General features: G+C 39.6%; 1 protein-coding gene and 1 pseudogene across 2 annotated transcripts; both read right to left on the bottom strand.

Moving 5' to 3' along the window:
- Window positions 1-29: 29 nt before the first annotated feature.
- Window positions 30-7,768, bottom strand: LOC145462994 (tubulin alpha-1D chain-like; annotated as a pseudogene). Its single transcript, XR_014041277.1, has 6 exons — window positions 7,754-7,768; window positions 7,278-7,500; window positions 3,210-3,358; window positions 2,228-2,620; window positions 1,800-2,065; window positions 30-1,578 (listed from the first exon to the last, which is right to left on the bottom strand). The product of XR_014041277.1 is annotated as a tubulin alpha-1D chain-like (transcript).
- Window positions 7,769-11,707: 3,939 nt separating this feature from the next.
- LOC145462916 (tubulin alpha-1A chain-like) lies at window positions 11,708-16,488 on the bottom strand. Its single transcript, XM_081446584.1, has 6 exons — window positions 16,235-16,488; window positions 15,837-16,059; window positions 15,376-15,524; window positions 13,888-14,280; window positions 12,758-13,045; window positions 11,708-12,540 (listed from the first exon to the last, which is right to left on the bottom strand). The coding sequence occupies exons 1-6, from the start codon at window positions 16,235-16,237 to the stop codon at window positions 12,235-12,237; spliced, it is 1,362 nt and encodes a 453-aa protein (XP_081302710.1). The 5' UTR covers window positions 16,238-16,488; the 3' UTR covers window positions 11,708-12,234.
- Between the last annotated feature and the right edge of the window lie 611 nt (window positions 16,489-17,099).

The following is a 17,099-nucleotide window of genomic DNA, read 5'->3' as shown; positions in this document are numbered from 1 at the left end:
AATAGATAAATATATACAGTGTAGAATACATTCTGGCTTGCATTTTTATTGTTTAACAAAAACACCGATTCTGGCGACTGCTGATATATGTTGTTTTGGGCTCAGATTCTTTATTCGTTGGATTGCTGCAGTGGTCTAACTAGATAAAATCATTTCTGATTCCCGAAGCCCAAAATTAATAAAACCATGAAATACACAGTATTGGCCTTTTCATATCCTTTACTTATTCCATGTTACACTTTCTATCTGGAATTAGTAGAACTCTACTTGTATACTAATGCAAATGGAGTAATCTGATTGGCTATGCCATTGAACACTATCAGCCACTACAGTTCACCACTAAATTTTCTCTGATTCTTATTGGTTTAAATTGATCACGTGACGCGATAGTGTTCATCTGAGGAGAGACACTATCAGCCCGTAGTGCCCGTCCGAAGAAAATACCCGGATGGATAGTACTCGTCCGTGGAAATGTTCCTGTGAATAGGTCTACACAAGCGGGCTTAAAGAAAGTAGGCAATTTAAATTGTATTAAGTGGGTTTTTGTCCGTTTTCTTTTTCAAATTTTACGTTTGGCTTTCACGGCTTTCATCTAAAAAAGTTGAAAATAATTCACTATGGTGCTTGAACTGGCGCGCGGTGAACAATAAAGACAATAGAGTGTTTATGTCTCGGAACTATCGGTCTGATAGTTGCCCCTTGGAAATTTGATGTTCTCAAAACCAGCATATTTGCCCTCGAAGCTTTAAGAACATCAAATTTCCGCGGGGCAACTATCAGCCAATAGTTCCTCGACAGAAACACTCTATTGTTTAATTAGTGTGCAGTGGCTGGAGGTCGTCTAGGAAATGGCGACATTTTTTTTCGCTTATCCAAAGTTGTGGAGGAAAATTCTGATGCAAATGGATAATTAAATTCCTGAGAAGTCAAAATGAAGGACATTTTCGGTTTCTTGACATTTAAAAAAATTGAAACTATTGAAAAACCTGATGCGCGCGCACACAACTTCAATTTTAAATGACAATTCAATTCGAGCGACCTTTTTCAGACGCAAAGTTTAATAATACGTCAAGAAGTAATTGGAAACCGTTATTTGAAGTAAATTTTAGTAAGCATTCTACTAAAATAATTAGATTATTCGCTCTCGATTTTTATGAGGTGACAGTTGATTCGGCTTTCGGCCTCATCAACTATCACCTCATGGAAATCTCGAGCACATAATCTAATTGTTAATTATGGACTTGGCAAATAACTGAACTTCACTTATGACAGTTTCTAATATTCTTCTCCTTCTTCCTCCTCGCCTTCAGCATCAACTGAATCAACACCAACTTCCTCGTAATCCTTCTCCAATGCTGCCAAATCTTCACGAGCCTCAGAGAACTCTCCTTCCTCCATACCCTCACCCACATACCAGTGGACAAATGCACGCTTGGCGTACATCAGATCAAACTTGGGATCCAGACGGGCCCAGGCCTCAGCAATAGCTGTTGTGTTACTCAACATACACACAGCACGCTGAACTTTGGCCAGGTCACCACCAGGAACAACAGTAGGAGGCTGGTAGTTAATTCCAACCTAAAAAACGCAATCATTAAATTTAGCTGCAGTTTAAATTGGTCACACCACAGCTGAACACTACCCTGTACGTTCAGAAAAATAAGGTAGATATTCATTTTCATACCAAATGATCGTGAAATAAACCATGACTGACCACTGAACAAAACGGAAGTGCGAGGAACTGAGGGGAACATGATTTAATAGGGCTGATTTTGCTTCACACAAAATTTGATACCAACCTTAAAGCCAGTTGGGCACCAGTCCACAAACTGAATGGTCCTCTTGGTCTTGATTGTTGCAATAGCTGCATTCACATCCTTCGGTACCACGTCACCACGGTACAACAAACAACAGGCCATGTATTTGCCGTGACGTGGGTCACATTTAACCATCTGATTGGCTGGCTCAAAGCAAGCGTTGGTGATTTCAGCACTTTCTCAGCAGAGATAACAGGAGCATAGGTGGCCAGAGGGAAGTGAATACGTGGGTATGGCACCAAGTTGGTCTACATTCAAAATATAAGAAAGATGTTTTCAAAACCTCAGTGAAATAAAAAAGCAACTCAAGCAGCATTTAAATATACTCCAAAATATACAGACGCTTTCAAACTGAAGGAAACACTACATGTAGAAGCACTACATATTGCGAGTATCAATACTTAACGTACCTGAAACTCAGTCAAGTCAACATTCAGAGCGCCATCGAAACGGAGTGAAGCCGTGATGGAGGACACAATCTGACCAATCAGTCTGTTCAGGTTGGTGTAAGTTGGCCTCTCAATGTCCAAATTGCGACGGCAGATGTCATAGATGGCCTCATTGTCCACCATGAAGGCACAGTCAGAGTGTTCCAAGGTGGTGTGAGTGGTCAGAATGGAGTTGTAAGGTTCCACAACAGCCGTTGCAACTTGTGGTGCTGGGTAGATGGAAAATTCCAGCTTGGATTTCTTTCCATAGTCAACAGACAGACGCTCCATGAGCAGAGATGTGAATCCAGAGCCCGTACCTCCACCAAAGGAATGGAAGATGAGAAAACCTTGCAAACCAGTGCATTGGTCGGCCTTAAATACATATAAAAGACATATAAGCTGCACGTTTTGCCAGAATAAAAACCAAAAGTATATATTTTATATTTTTATATTTTCATTTCAACCAGCTACCGAGTTTCACTAACGCTTGAAGCCGGTAATCTTAACAATGACCTTTTTTTTCCAGCGCTTTCCACCGCGGGTAACACTCTGACCTTCTCTCCCCAGTTCTGACCCTTCTCTTTTTTTGTCCACATTTAATACGAATTGATATTTACAAATTTAATTAATATTCAAATATGTTTTAAAATTCGTCGACATTTTCTCGAGCCTCCATTTTTTGACACGAAATTCTAAAATTTTCGCTTTGCCATGATCATGTGGAGTAAAAAGTTGAGTTCCTCCTACATCCTCTTTATTTCTGAGCAATTTTTTCCTTTCAAAAAGGGACTGAATGGATAATGAAGCGCTTTCATTTTTTCAAATAAAACTAATCAGGACAGACTATTTTGCTCCCAGAGCTAATCGCGCCAGCAGTCATGAGCAAAAGAGAATAGCTCTGGGGTAAAGAATTCAGTTCGCACTGGTTTAAATGCAAGTTTTAGATGACATGCGCACTTACCAGTTTCCTCATTCTGTCCAGGACAATATCAATCGCTTCCTTTCCAATAGTGTAGTGCCCGCGAGCATAGTTGTTAGCGGCATCCTCTTTGCCGGTTATTAATTGTTCTGGGTGAAACAGCTGCCGGTATGTGCCAGTACGAACTTCATCTGATAAAATCAAATATAAAGAAATTCTTCCAGTTTTTTCCTCTATTTTGTTAAAATAAAACATTGAAAATGTTGCTATCAATTTCAAGACATTTCAACAGAGCTAGCTTGAACACAATTATGTTTTCGTTGAAGGCCATTCATTATTGCGTTCGCAGAGCACAGTTGATAATCTTGGGTGTCCTGTGGTTTCAAGGTGACCTTTTTTGACATTTTTCCCTCGCCCGTCTGCATTTTCTGCGCCATTTAGAATAACGTCATACATCATATGCGCAAAGATAGCATATCTAACCCAGATATCGACCTGAACTCGTCTAATAGGTTTAATAGTTGTTCCACGGACTCTTCTTCCCTCAGGAAAACCGTGGTGTCGTCGGCATATTGCGTAAGTTTTATTTCTTTTGTTTCAACATTAATTCCTTTATTGGAGTGATCTTTTTTAAGAGTTCTTGCGAAAAGTTCAATGCCAATTATAAATAGCAGGCCGGACAGAGTACAGCCTTGTATAACACCGCGTTGTAGACGAAAGAAACTAAATGCGTGGCCATTGTTTATTACACAACTAGAACCTTCATTGTATAAAACATCTATCCATTAATTTTAAGAGGTTTGGTCCAAAGTCAAGAGCCTTCAGCTTTTAAGTACTCCCATTCTATTGAGTCAAAAGCCTTTCGAAAATCAAGAAAGATCGCAATTCCGGGGACATTCGTGCGTTTTGTATAAAACATGATGTCCTGAATGAGTCTCACATTCTCACCAATATAGCGGCCTTTCACGTAACCGGTTTGATCAGGGTTTATAATTTTCGGCGGTACCTTCTCCAGTCTTTTAGCAATTACCTTTGTAAGGATCTTGTAATCAACGTTTAGTAGTGAAATTGGTCTCCAGTTTTCAAATAATGAAGTGTTCTTATCTTTTTTAGGAATTAGTGATGTTATTCCTCGTCTCTGACTGATAGACAGGGTTCCTGAATGGTTTGCTTAACGGAAAATGAAAATGTTCAAGCAATAAACGTAAAAGTAAATAAAAATGAGACGATATGGAAATTTGAAATAATTCTTCGCGGAAGAAAAGCACTTCTCGAGTGAAACCCTCGCACGTAATTTTGGCAAAGTTTCGGTTAAAACCCGATCGATGGATCGAATTATACAACCACTTTTGTTGTATACCAATCAACTACAACTAATTTTCAACAGAAAGCTCTTCAAAATTTTCACAAAACAGGTAAAACGGCTGCAATTACACGACGGCAACGCTACACAACTCGAAAACAATGACTCGCAATTACTTGTTCACAGTTTACCTGTCGTACTATTTATACTCCTGGAGATGTCATCTTGTCCTCAAAGTGACTGACTGACTGGCACTCAAGATCGGCCTCTTAAACTTAGTGGTCTTGCATAAGACCACAAAAACGGGTGAAAATAATGACGCGTCGATCGATAAAGCGAAGGCTCACTGTACTTTAGCAATAGAGCTCATATCAATTGAAGGATTTCGTGCAAAAAGGGCGTATATCGCTTTTTGGGCCGATTTTCATTTTTGCAGGATCGAGCTAATTTTTGGCAGACTGACTTGTTTTGACGTGAAAACATCGTTCCGTAATTGTTTTTGTTGATTTGCGCTTTGTTTTCGAGATATAACGTATGCAAAAAAAACTCAGTTTTCCAAGGGCATCTTTTGGAGATCTTTTGCTGAACGAAAAACAAAAGAAACCTTTGTTTCGCTAAACGATGAAGTCACCGAAGCCTGGCATTTGCCGCTAGTTGTTCGAATTGATACAAGTTTTGTTATTCATATAATTACCCTAATTTCTTCCTGACGCTTCGTTAGCGCAAGCGAATAAGGCGCTGAACGGGCCAGATTCGGGTCTGTTTTGTTGTGACACCGGTTCGATACGACGTCGGTCGATTTTTCTTTTTTCCGGTCTATTTCTCTACTTCTTTCAGAAACCAAAACATCTATTTAAAAAAGCCGTGCTGTCAAAGCTGCTAAAAGCGGCAGGGGTAATTTGTAGAACGCCGAACGCCAAATGCCGAATGCAATGTCTTGTTGCGGTTAATTAGTTAAATTTGCTTGCGGTTAGTTTTTATATCCTGATATCTAATGCTGTGAAGATATCATGATAACATGATATCGTGATAACTTAAAGATATCATAGAGATATCATGATATCTAATTTTGAACGCGATGGCCCGCCATAACTTTAAAAGCTGTAACTGTAAACTTGCTGTAACTTTAAAAAAGTTACAGCACGTCCAGAATGCCACTGCTCGTCTCATCACCCTCGCTAGAAAACACGAACACATAACACCTATTTTGTTTAATCTCCACTGGCTTCCTGTTAACTATCGTATCATCTTTAAAATTCTACTCATCACGTACAAGGCCCTAAACGATCTGGCACCTTCATACGTTCGTGATCTTCTCACTCCTTACACTCCGTCTCGTCAGCTACGTTCATCTTCTAAAGAACTTCTTTCCATTCCGCACTTCAATTTGAAAACATATGGCGCAAGATCTTTCTCTGTAGCAGCTCCTACACTTTGGAACACTCTTCCGTCTGACATCAAGAACAGCTCCTCAGTGTCCCTTTTTAAACATAAACTAAAAACGTTCCTTTTTAAGAAAGCATTTTTATAACTTTTTAGCGACATTTTTTTATTTTTACTTTATTTGTCTTAAGTGTTTTTAATATTTCTAACTGTAAAGCGCTTTTGAACTTTTAGGATATTGGCGCTATATAAATATTTTATTATTATTATTATTATTATTATTATTATTATTATTATTATTATTATTATTATAATGGCCCGCCATAGGACAAGGCTAAATGCAATATAATGCTGGCCTTATCAAACAAAAGCTAACCGCAAGCAAACAGTGAAACTACTAAACCGCAAGCAAACAGTGCATTTGGCGTTCGGCGTTCTGCAAAATACCCCTGCCGTGCTAAAAGAAGCCGTTCGCGTCGCGCCGAAATCCACCTTCGAAGGAGATGCCGCTTAGAAAACTGAGTTTTTTGCATTACGGAACGATGCTTTTCATGTCAAAACAAGTCAGTCTGCCAAAAATTAGCTCGATCCTGGTAAATGTACGCGGAATCTGTCACGAAACTCTTTAATGCAAGTTTACTTCTCGCGACAATTAGAGGTAATTAATACAAAGAAACTTTTTTCGTTTATAGCTTTACTAAGAATCAATCTTTTTTCATATAAATTTTTTTAAATGAAAGATCGCAGTAAGATCTATCTGAAAAAGCGAACGGCAGGGGTAATTTGCAGAACGCCGAACGCCGAACGCCGAACGCCGAATGCCGAATGCCGAATGCCGAATGCACTGTTTGCTTACGGTTACTTCACTTATATTTGCTTGTGGCAAGCAAACAGTGCATTTGGCGTTCGGCGTTCGGTGTTCTGCAAAATACTCCTACCCAAAAGCGAACAACATTTTTTTCGAAAAATGGTCAATCAATTTTGGGGTATACTGAATTGGTTACCGGTCATCTCGTCACCACGGAGTTTCGCCACCAACGAACTCGCCACAAAGCGAAGTCACCTCGCGACAAACCGAAGTTTCCTCGCCACCAATAATCTAATAAGGCAGTGGATAAAAGAACGAGGAATAATCTATATATGCGACTCGAAAAAAAAGCTAAGAAGGCAATGCATTGTCCATTTCAATGATGCAAAGGACTACTGCACAATCATAACAAGAAAGTAACAAAAGAAGAGCGAGGCAAACCGATTCGCCAGCTAATTTACCTCGACTACTTTACTCGACTAGTTAAGTTATCTCTCTGTTGGTGCTTGGTGGCGAGGTGACTTCACTTGATGGCGAGTTCGATGGTGGCGAAATTCCCTGGTGGCGAGGTGACCGGATACCACTGAAAATGGTTACTGAATTAAGCAGTTCTCACCGACAACTGTTGGTTCTAAATCAACGAACACGGCGCGAGGAACGTGTTTTCCTGCTCCAGTCTCGCTGAAAAACGTGTTAAAGGAATCGTCTCCTCCGCCGATAGTTTTGTCGCTCGGCATTTGGCCATCAGGCTGAATTCCATGCTCCAGGCAGTACAACTCCCAACAAGCGTTTCCAATCTGAACTCCGGCTTGGCCAAAGTGGACTGAAATACACTCACGCTTGGGTAAAGAAGATAAAAGGATGTTTAACAGCCTGAAATTAGCGACTTAAACTACATACAGTGGTAACTACGCGCGATTTGAAAGATTATGTATACACGCATTGGCTTTTCCACATTGTATGGAAAGCGAAATTGTTCAGCTCCGTAGTCAACTATGGCTGATCACTACAAAAAAATTGCACAATGACACGATTTTCGATATCGCAACCATTTGGCTTATCTATGACCGTTAAACAAAGAACTCTACTTACCATCTTGATGTAGGATTATTATTAAACGAGCAGTCAAATACGGTTGTGCTAAATTTGCGTTACAGTCTTCACTCGTAAGGCGGCCCTTTATGAGAACATTTTCATGGCAACCGCGTGTTGACAGCTGAACCGGTTTTCGCAACAATAGGGTTTACTTAAATTTGCATAACTTTCTTAACTGAGGGAGGCAAGCGGTAGCAAAATATTTTGCGTGAAACAACAGTAAAACCCATCTGAAGAGAAATAAAACAGATAACCGAGGCGTAGCCAGGCATTTCTTCCATTTAAGCCCAAATTGAACAGCGTAAGTCGTATATCAAATTTTGCCAACGTCCAAAAACAACAACAACAACAGTCAACTAAATTTTCGTGCGCAAAACCATTTCAAAGCTCTGCTTTGTTAATAACTTTTCAGCATTTTTTCATTTACAAGATTGTAAGTCGTTATTTTGTTTTTCAAAATAAAACATTGATATAGCGGTGATTCGCTATTGAACAGTAAGAAAAAGAAAATGTGGCCTTTCGGCTACTAAAAAGATTATTCATAGAAATTCTTCTTGAGCCCGTGCTTAATGGCTTTAAGGCTAGCTACGCCCCTGGATAGATTGTTGTCTTAAGTGAGAAGTGAGAAGAATCAAGCCAAGTCGCAACCATTTGGCTTATCTATGACCGTTAAACAAAGAACTCTACTTACCATCTTGATGTAGGATTATTATTAAACGAGCAGTCAAATACGGTTGTGCTAAATTTGCGTTACAGTCTTCACTCGTAAGGCGGCCCTTTATGAGAACATTTTCATGGCAACCGCGTGTTGACAGCTGAACCGGTTTTCGCAACAATAGGGTTTACTTAAATTTGCATAACAGTCTCACAACAACAACAGTCAACTAAATTTTCGTGCGCAAAACTATTTCAAAGCTCTGCTTTGTTAATAACTTTTCAGCATTTTTTCATTTACAAGATTGAAAGTCGGATCGTTTTGTCTCTTAGCAACCACATGAGATGTTGGCAGCGAAACGCATTACCTTTATTAGTTTGGATCTTTTAATATACAAATGTTTCTCAGCTTCTGTCATTGTTATTGTTAATTAGGTACCTATCTTAAATTTAAAAAATTTAGTTGTTACTTTTATTCTAAACGGTCACTTCTAAAGATGTATGTCGAAACATACGAAACGTCAAGTAAAATGAATTTTTTTTTTTCCAACATGCATTTTATTGTCATGCCTGTCACTGCAGTTTGTGTGTTATTTCTTATAAAGCAACGATGGTCAAAGAAATAGAATATTTATTATACAAGGAGTTTCTTTTAGTTCATTACTAGTTCGGACAACAAGTTATCCTTCTCTGGATTTGTCGAATTGCAGGCACGCAATTGCTTGCGAAAATTACCTCGCGCGAGTGTTGTTACAACCACACTGCAATCAATTCGAAGTCAACATTACCAGTACATTCGCATCTCCCACGGGCAAACTCTATAAAGGAAGGTCTGGATGGAGTTTACTGACAACCGACAAATGACGAAAAAATAACTGACAACTGACAAATGTCCGAAAATTTAACTGACAACTTACAAAAGGCTCTATCCATTGTTACTCGTTTGAAATTAACCAAAAATAACTTTTTTCGGTGGGAATATTATTATTTTAACCTTGGTAGTTTAATTTGTATAACCCTTCATAACTTTTATTATCCAGCTGCAGTGAATACCGTCCAAATAACAGTACAAATATACAGCGATATTGTACAGTTATTTGTACAGTAGAAAACCTGTTTGCCGTACAGGTCGGCGCGCGCACGCAAAACTGTCACACTCTCCCCCTTTCACTGATAAATTTATCGACTACAGCAGTTGGATAATAAATCTCTTATTAGATGTTTTGGTGTGATGTATCGCTTTATATTTGCACTCGTTGTTCGTATTTTGACTTGCCCTAAGGGCTCGTCAAAATACGGCACAACTCGTAGAAATATACAGCGATACTACACACCAAAACATCTAATAAGATATGTAGTCGGTTTCTCGCAAGATGGTTGAGTGCGCACTTACTGACCTTACTCGTCGCCAGTCGTCTTCATACACGTGGTGAGTGAGGGGAGATGGGAAGGGAAGAAGGGGAGAAAACGACGTCTACCTCTCTCGCTTTCTCCTTACCCATCTCACCTTGCGCTCCCACCTCGCCCCGTTCCGCACGCGCTTTATGAGATAGTGAAAAGACGACTGAGGACGAGGCAAGAGCGCGCATGCGAAACAAAAACCGCGGAAGATTAAATTAGCGAAAACGCAAAGGGGTAGGGTGGAAAAAGGAAAAAATCTTAGGGTTAGGGTTTAGGGTTAGGAATTTGCATTTAATTATGTTATCAGTCGAAGCGTCACTATAAACGGCCACCTCTCAACAACGGCAAACCTCGCTACAACGGCCACTTTGTTTGGTCCTTACTCGATTCTCTTATTTTAACCTCTATACAACGGCAACCGCAACGGGCATTAAAACCCGTTACAACTGCCTATTTAAAAAAAACCTCCTCCTACCTGTCCGACTGACAAGCAGTGTATACAGAGCCCCTGGCCATTTTTTATTGTAAAGGGTCACAAACGTGATTCGTACCGCGCACAACATGGTATATTGACCGAATATTCACCAGCTAAAACTGGGGAATATCCGAGAATATCCCCCAATTTTCAAAACTTCGCGCGTTGCGAAAGAGATTTGAAGAGTAATAAACACAATAGCCTCCATTTGGGGAGAAAATATGCTCGGATATTTGTCCTTGGACATTATCTGTTCCTCAAAGCTCACAGTTCTCCTCGAGCTACGCTCTCGGAAAACTGTTCGCTTCTCGGAACAGATAATGTCCGCGGACAAATATCCTAGCATATTTTCGCGCAAAATGGAGGCTATTGTTTATTTATACCATGCTTTACAAATATGGAAAGTGTTTGCGTAGTTTTATGTGGCGTTTTTACTTTCATTTTATTTCATTTTTCTATATTTCGGGGGTATTTTTAATGACTGAAAACATTATTTTACTCGCGCTTGTTGATATGACATGATTATGACCAATCCAACGCTACACGCCTCGTTGAAAAATGAAAAACTATATTTGTACTTACTTATCGCTAGAGTTCTGATCAGGAGTGTTTCAAACCATTCCAGTGCGTTCCTGGTCTTAGTACGTGTTTATTAAAAATACATTTAGGCGCACTTAACCACAATTTTCTTGCATCTGAGCCGTGGGATTGGTTGCGAAATTGAATTCTTCATTTAAAGTTATTTCTTCTCCCGCCTAAGTTCAACCCGTATATATGGGGGAATATCTTGTTTACAATATTTGCCTCATTAGCATAAGCAATTCAGTTTCTGATGGAGCTACAAGTAAATCAGTTCTCAATATTAAAAGGGCATAGTACGATGAAGTCTGCCAATGAATATGAGCCTGATGTATTGAATACTTTTTGTACAAAAAAATTTGACAAAGAATGTATGAGCTCATGAGCGCTTTTGCCACCAAGAAATTTTGCAGTTTTTGAAAGACAATATCTCCTTGAATATTACACCCAAAGAGCTAAACATTTCACCATGTGTTAAGTTTCTTTAGCTCTTTAGCTGCCTGGAGTCAATTCATATCTAACATGTTTCCTTCTGTAGGCAAAGCTGTATGCAAATGAGCAAAATTGTAAACAATGACGTCAGCATGAATTCTCCTATAAAGATCCCATCTGTCAAGAAGCGAGAACAATCAGCATCAATTCACCCAAGGTGGAACCAAGATGTACTTCTGCAATAATTTTCAGTTTTCGAGTTAAAGAAGTTAAACTGGCACTTTTCTATACGAGCAGTCCAAACTCTTTCCCATTATTAGATCGGTTCACCGCAGGAGTCCCTGGTTCACCGTCACTGGTCCCAGCCAAACACTGATTCTGCCGACTGCTGATCTCAGGGGTACTCCCTCAGGACAGGAGTACAGTGCTCGTTGGAAATTTTGAAAAGAACCGATAAGAGGTACCAAGATTTGCGGGAGTGGTTTGAAATTTTTTTCATCCCTAAGAAGTACCAATTCTGAAACAAAATTAAAATTCAGTTCATTTTCAAGTATCTCCGTTCATATTTTTTCGGCTCAATACCCAAGAAGGTATCGCAAAAGCTGCCACTGTGGACCTTTTGAGGCTGAGCACCCTAAGAGCTATGAAAACCGCTTTTTTTTAACCCCTAAAAGGTACGACGAACACCCCCGTCCATTTTATATGGGAGTTCCTACCGAGCTGCTGATACTACATGTGTTTTTTGGCTCAGATTCTTTATTCATTGGTTTATTGCAGTGTTCTTATTGGATGAAATTATTTCTGATCCCCGGAGCCCAAAGTTAACAAAACGATGGAATACACAGTATCCGTTTCAAATCCTTTATTTATTCCATGTTTCACGGTATGTCTGGAATTAAAGACTCGACAAACAACTGAACTTCACTTATGACAGTTTCTAATATTCCTCTCCTTCTTCCTCCTCGTCGCCTTCCGCTGCAGCAGAATCCACGCCAACTTCCTCGTAATCCTTCTCCAACGCTGCCAAATCTTCACGAGCCTCAGAGAACTCTCCTTCCTCCATACCCTCACCCACATACCAGTGGACAAAAGCACGCTTGGCGTACATCAGATCAAACTTGTGATCCAAACGGGCCCAGGCCTCAGCAATAGCTGTGGTGTTACTCAACATACACACAGCACGCTGAACCTTGGCCAGGTCACCGCCAGGAACAACTGTAGGAGGCTGGTAGTTGATTCCAACCTAAAAAAACGCAATCATTAAATTTGTCAATTTAAATTGTTCACACCACAGCTGAACACTACCCTGTACCGTTCAGAAAGATTATGCAGATATTCATTTTCATACCAAATGATCGTGAAATAAACCATGACTGACGCCTGAACAACAAGGAACTTCGGGGGAACTGATGGGAACATGATCAGGGCTGATTTTACTCCACACAAATTTTGATACCAACCTTGAAGCCAGTTGGACACCAGTCCACAAACTGAATGGTTCTCTTGGTCTTGATTGTTGCAATAGCTGCATTCACATCCTTGGGTACCACATCACCACGGAACAGCAAACAACAGGCCATGTATTTGCCGTGACGTGGGTCACATTTAACCATCTGATTGGCTGGCTCAAAACACATGTTTGTAATCTCTGCGACAGTCAACTGCTCGTGGTAAGCTTTCTCAGCAGAGATAACAGGAGCATAGGTGGCCAGAGGGAAGTGAATACGTGGGTATGGCACCAAGTTAGTCTGTTGATTACAGGAATGATAAATTTTTCACGTTTGTTTGGTATTTAAAGTAAAACTTTTCTCACTGTCGCCTTATTTATTATCGCTCATGTTCTGAGTAAGACGCGTAATGGTTATTATTAAAAACTGGATCATTAGATAATGCAGTTCGAGAGTTTTCATTGGCTTAGCCATGTTATGAGCCATTATACCATGCTCTACAAATATGGTAAGCAAATATGGTGATTTTTTTAGCGGGCTTTCATTTTTATTTAGGTTTTCTATAATTTGGGGTTGTTTTAAATGAATTATTCCACTCACGCTTGTTGAATATGAGATGATCATAGCCAACTTGGTGCTACGCTACTCGTTGGCCATCTACCATCTCATATCCAACGCGCGTTCGTGGAATAATTGTGAATTATCCACTGATGATCAACCACTGACTGGTATCCGGCTTTGAGTTGTATTTGCTTTTAGGCATTCCCCCCGAAAAATGCCGCTAATACGCTTAGACCTTTTCTGTAATCAGACAACATCTAACACATACCATAGGAGCAGACAAATCACTAAGCTGGGCTTGTAGATAGAGACACCCGTATTTCTAATTAGAACCTTTAGTCTATGTTTAACACTTTATTGAGGATGCTGAACTCACCAAGAACTAGCAATTCCTCAGAATAGTCATCTCTCTAAGACTAAAACCATTTATTAAAATAATAACTTACCTGATAAACTTTTGAAAAAATTTGATGTATATCAACAAAGAAAGAATCGACCTCACTAAATATTACTTATAGGTCAAGGGAATTCCACTCATATCACGCAAGTACGTTATACTCGCCGACCAAATGGTTCCCTACCTGAAACTCAGTCAAGTCAACATTCAGAGCACCATCAAAACGGAGCGAAGCTGTGATGGAGGACACAATCTGACCAATCAGTCTGTTCAGGTTGGTATAAGTTGGCCTCTCGATGTCCAGGTTACGACGGCAGATGTCATAGATGGCCTCATTGTCCACCATGAAGGCACAGTCAGAGTGTTCCAAGGTGGTGTGAGTGGTCAGAATGGAGTTGTAAGGCTCAACAACAGCCGTGGAGACCTGCGGCGCGGGGTAGATTGAAAATTCCAGCTTGGATTTCTTTCCATAGTCAACAGACAGACGCTCCATGAGCAGAGATGTGAATCCAGAGCCCGTACCTCCACCAAAGGAATGGAAGATGAGAAAACCTTGCAAACCAGTGCATTGATCAGCCTTAAATGCATACAAAAACATATAAGCCGCACGTTTTGCCAGAATAACAACCTGGAGCGTATTTTCCCTGATCCCTACTTATATTTTTATTTCAATTAGCTACCGAGTTTCACTAAACCAGTAATATATTAAATTAAAAAATAGCCCAAGGAAAATACGCGTGCTGATTGGTTTAAAATCGTATTTCTATTAAACAATTAGATCATTCGCCCTCGATTTTGATTTAAACAATACAATAGGGTTTTTCTGTCGAGGAACTATCGGCTGATAGTTGCCCCGCGCAAATTTGATGTTCTTAAACTTGAACAAATATTTGCCCTGGAAGCTTCGGGGCAAATATTCTAGTTTTACGAACATAAAATTTTCAAGGTGCAACTGTCAGACCGATAGTTCCGAGACATAAACACTCTATTGTCTTTATTGTTTACCACTAAATTTTCTTCCGCGCGCTAGTTCAAAAATCATATTGAATTATTTTCAACTTTTTAGATGAAAGCCGTGAAAGCCAAATGTAAAATTTGAGAAAAAAAAAACGACAAAACCCCACAATACAATTTCAATTGCTTATTTTCTATAAGCCCGCTTGTTTACAGAAAAAGTTTCACGGACGAGTACTATCCATCCGGGTATTTTCCTCGGACGGGCACTATGGGGTGATAATGTCTCTCCGCGGACGAACACTATCGCGTCACGTGATCAATTTAAACCAATAAGAATCGAAGAAAATTTAGTGGTGAACTATCACGCACAGAAATCCAATTGTTTTAGTATAAATCTACTGGTCGTTCAAAACTTTATCTAAATCCTCTTCACAGACAACTTGAAAACGCCAAGAAGCGGCCGTCAGTTGGTTAACAAGCGCGCACTGCTACGCTACTCACAATCTATAACAAAATAGATAGCGAGTAGCGTAGCCAATCAGTGAATGGCATTCATGATAGAACGCTAGTATATTTGAACTAAAACTCGGTAGAAACACGGTACACCTTTCCTATTTCTTAAACAATGATCTTTTTTCCCGCGCTTTCCACCGCGGATAACACTCTAGAGTTCTGACTGGGTTAAATTCAAGTTTCAGATGACATGCGCACTTACCAACTTCCTCATTTTGTCCAAAACAAGATCAATCATTTCCTTCCCAACAGTGTAGTGCCCGCGAGCATAGTTGTTAGCGGCATCCTCTTTGCCGGTTATTAATTGTTCTGGGTGAAACAGCTGCCGGTATGTGCCAGTGCGAACTTCATCTGATGAAATCAAATATATTCCTTGTCAAGAAAAATTCTTCGAGTTTTACATTTTTTTCATTACAAATAAAAACCTGAAAAATGTCCAATGTTAATTTCAAGACATATCAACAGACCTAGCATGAATATCATTATGTTTTCGTTGAAGTCAATTCATTATTAATTTGATTGCCGGGAAAAACTGAAGAACGAAAGGGAGGGAGCCAAGTCGACGGGCAACGCCAAACTTTGACAAGCCCTGAATGTTTTCATTCAAAGATTTAAAATAAGTGATTGCATAACAAAAAGGGAGTTGTACTAAGCAGTTCTCACCGACAACTGTTGGTTCTAAATCAACGAACACAGCGCGAGGAACGTGTTTTCCTGCTCCAGTCTCGCTGAAAAACGTGTTGAAGGAATCGTCTCCTCCGCCGATAGTTTTGTCGCTCGGCATTTGGCCATCCGGCTGAATTCCATGCTCCAGGCAGTACAACTCCCAACAAGCGTTTCCAATCTGAACTCCGGCTTGGCCAACGTGGACTGAAATACACTCACGCTGAAAAAAAAAAATAGCGGTAACTTCAAAAAAGAAAATTTCGGCGTTTGCAATAATCTGAAGCAGAGACTTCGATGTAATTTTGAATAAATTTCGTATCAACGGGCTTGAATGATCAAAAACGCTTTGAAATATTGCCAAACCGGTTGGAAAAATATTCAGAAAAAAGACTTACCATTTTCGAATTACTTTAACTTTGTTTCCCAAAACTGAGGGTCGGAGTTTACGGGAAAGGTCCGAGCTTCGAAATAGCAGCAACGTCTTTCGAAGAACAGGGAGGGGAATGAACACAATCAACCAGGCGAGACGATTATGTTGCTTCCACACGGCAGGTGTCACAAGCTTAATGGTTGTACTTTATGATGATAGAAAAATTAACATAATTTAAGAAAGATTGAAAAGATAATCAGTTGGATACTACACATGTTGCCATAGATTACATTTGTTTTGGATCATTTCATTGGCTTGGGTCAAACCTCATGTTGATTGTAGCGCTGTCAATACGATGTGTGTTTCCATTAAATAACCATACTATTTTATGTTCATGAAAATTTTATTGTGCGTTCCCCGATCTGTTTTGACAATTTTATTGAAATGGAGACAGTCTTGTTACTTTCAATTAAATCTAAGATGGAAAACAGACGAAAATCTTTATCTTAAAAATTTTATCCATGAAGCTTGAGCGATGGATCTTTTAACAGTGTTTTTAGGAAATGTTATTCCTTTGAAAAATTACATTCAGTGTCAGCCCTACACATGTTTAAATATGAAAGGAAAGAGGAAAGAAAATATTATTGATATTCCAGCTTTGGTTTCTGTACCGGAAAAACAAGTCAAAACTCACAGATCTTTTATATTCAGGATCGGAGTCGCGCCAATCTCGTGATTCATTTTCGGCGCAAAGCCGGATCTAGGCTAAAAGAGCTTTGTCATAAAATGCATTATCACAATTTATTTTAGAAATTCAGTTTCATTCTGCCTCATTCGAGTGATTGATAGCAGGAAGAAAACTTGCTTGCAATAAATTTTGATTTAAGAAG

The sequence above is a fragment of the Orbicella franksi genome, chromosome 12 (assembly GCF_964199315.1).
Source record: "Orbicella franksi chromosome 12, jaOrbFran1.1, whole genome shotgun sequence".
Lineage (NCBI taxonomy): Eukaryota > Metazoa > Cnidaria > Anthozoa > Scleractinia > Merulinidae > Orbicella > Orbicella franksi.
Note: the sequence above shows the minus strand (reverse complement) of the source record. Positions and strands in the feature narration are given on the sequence as shown.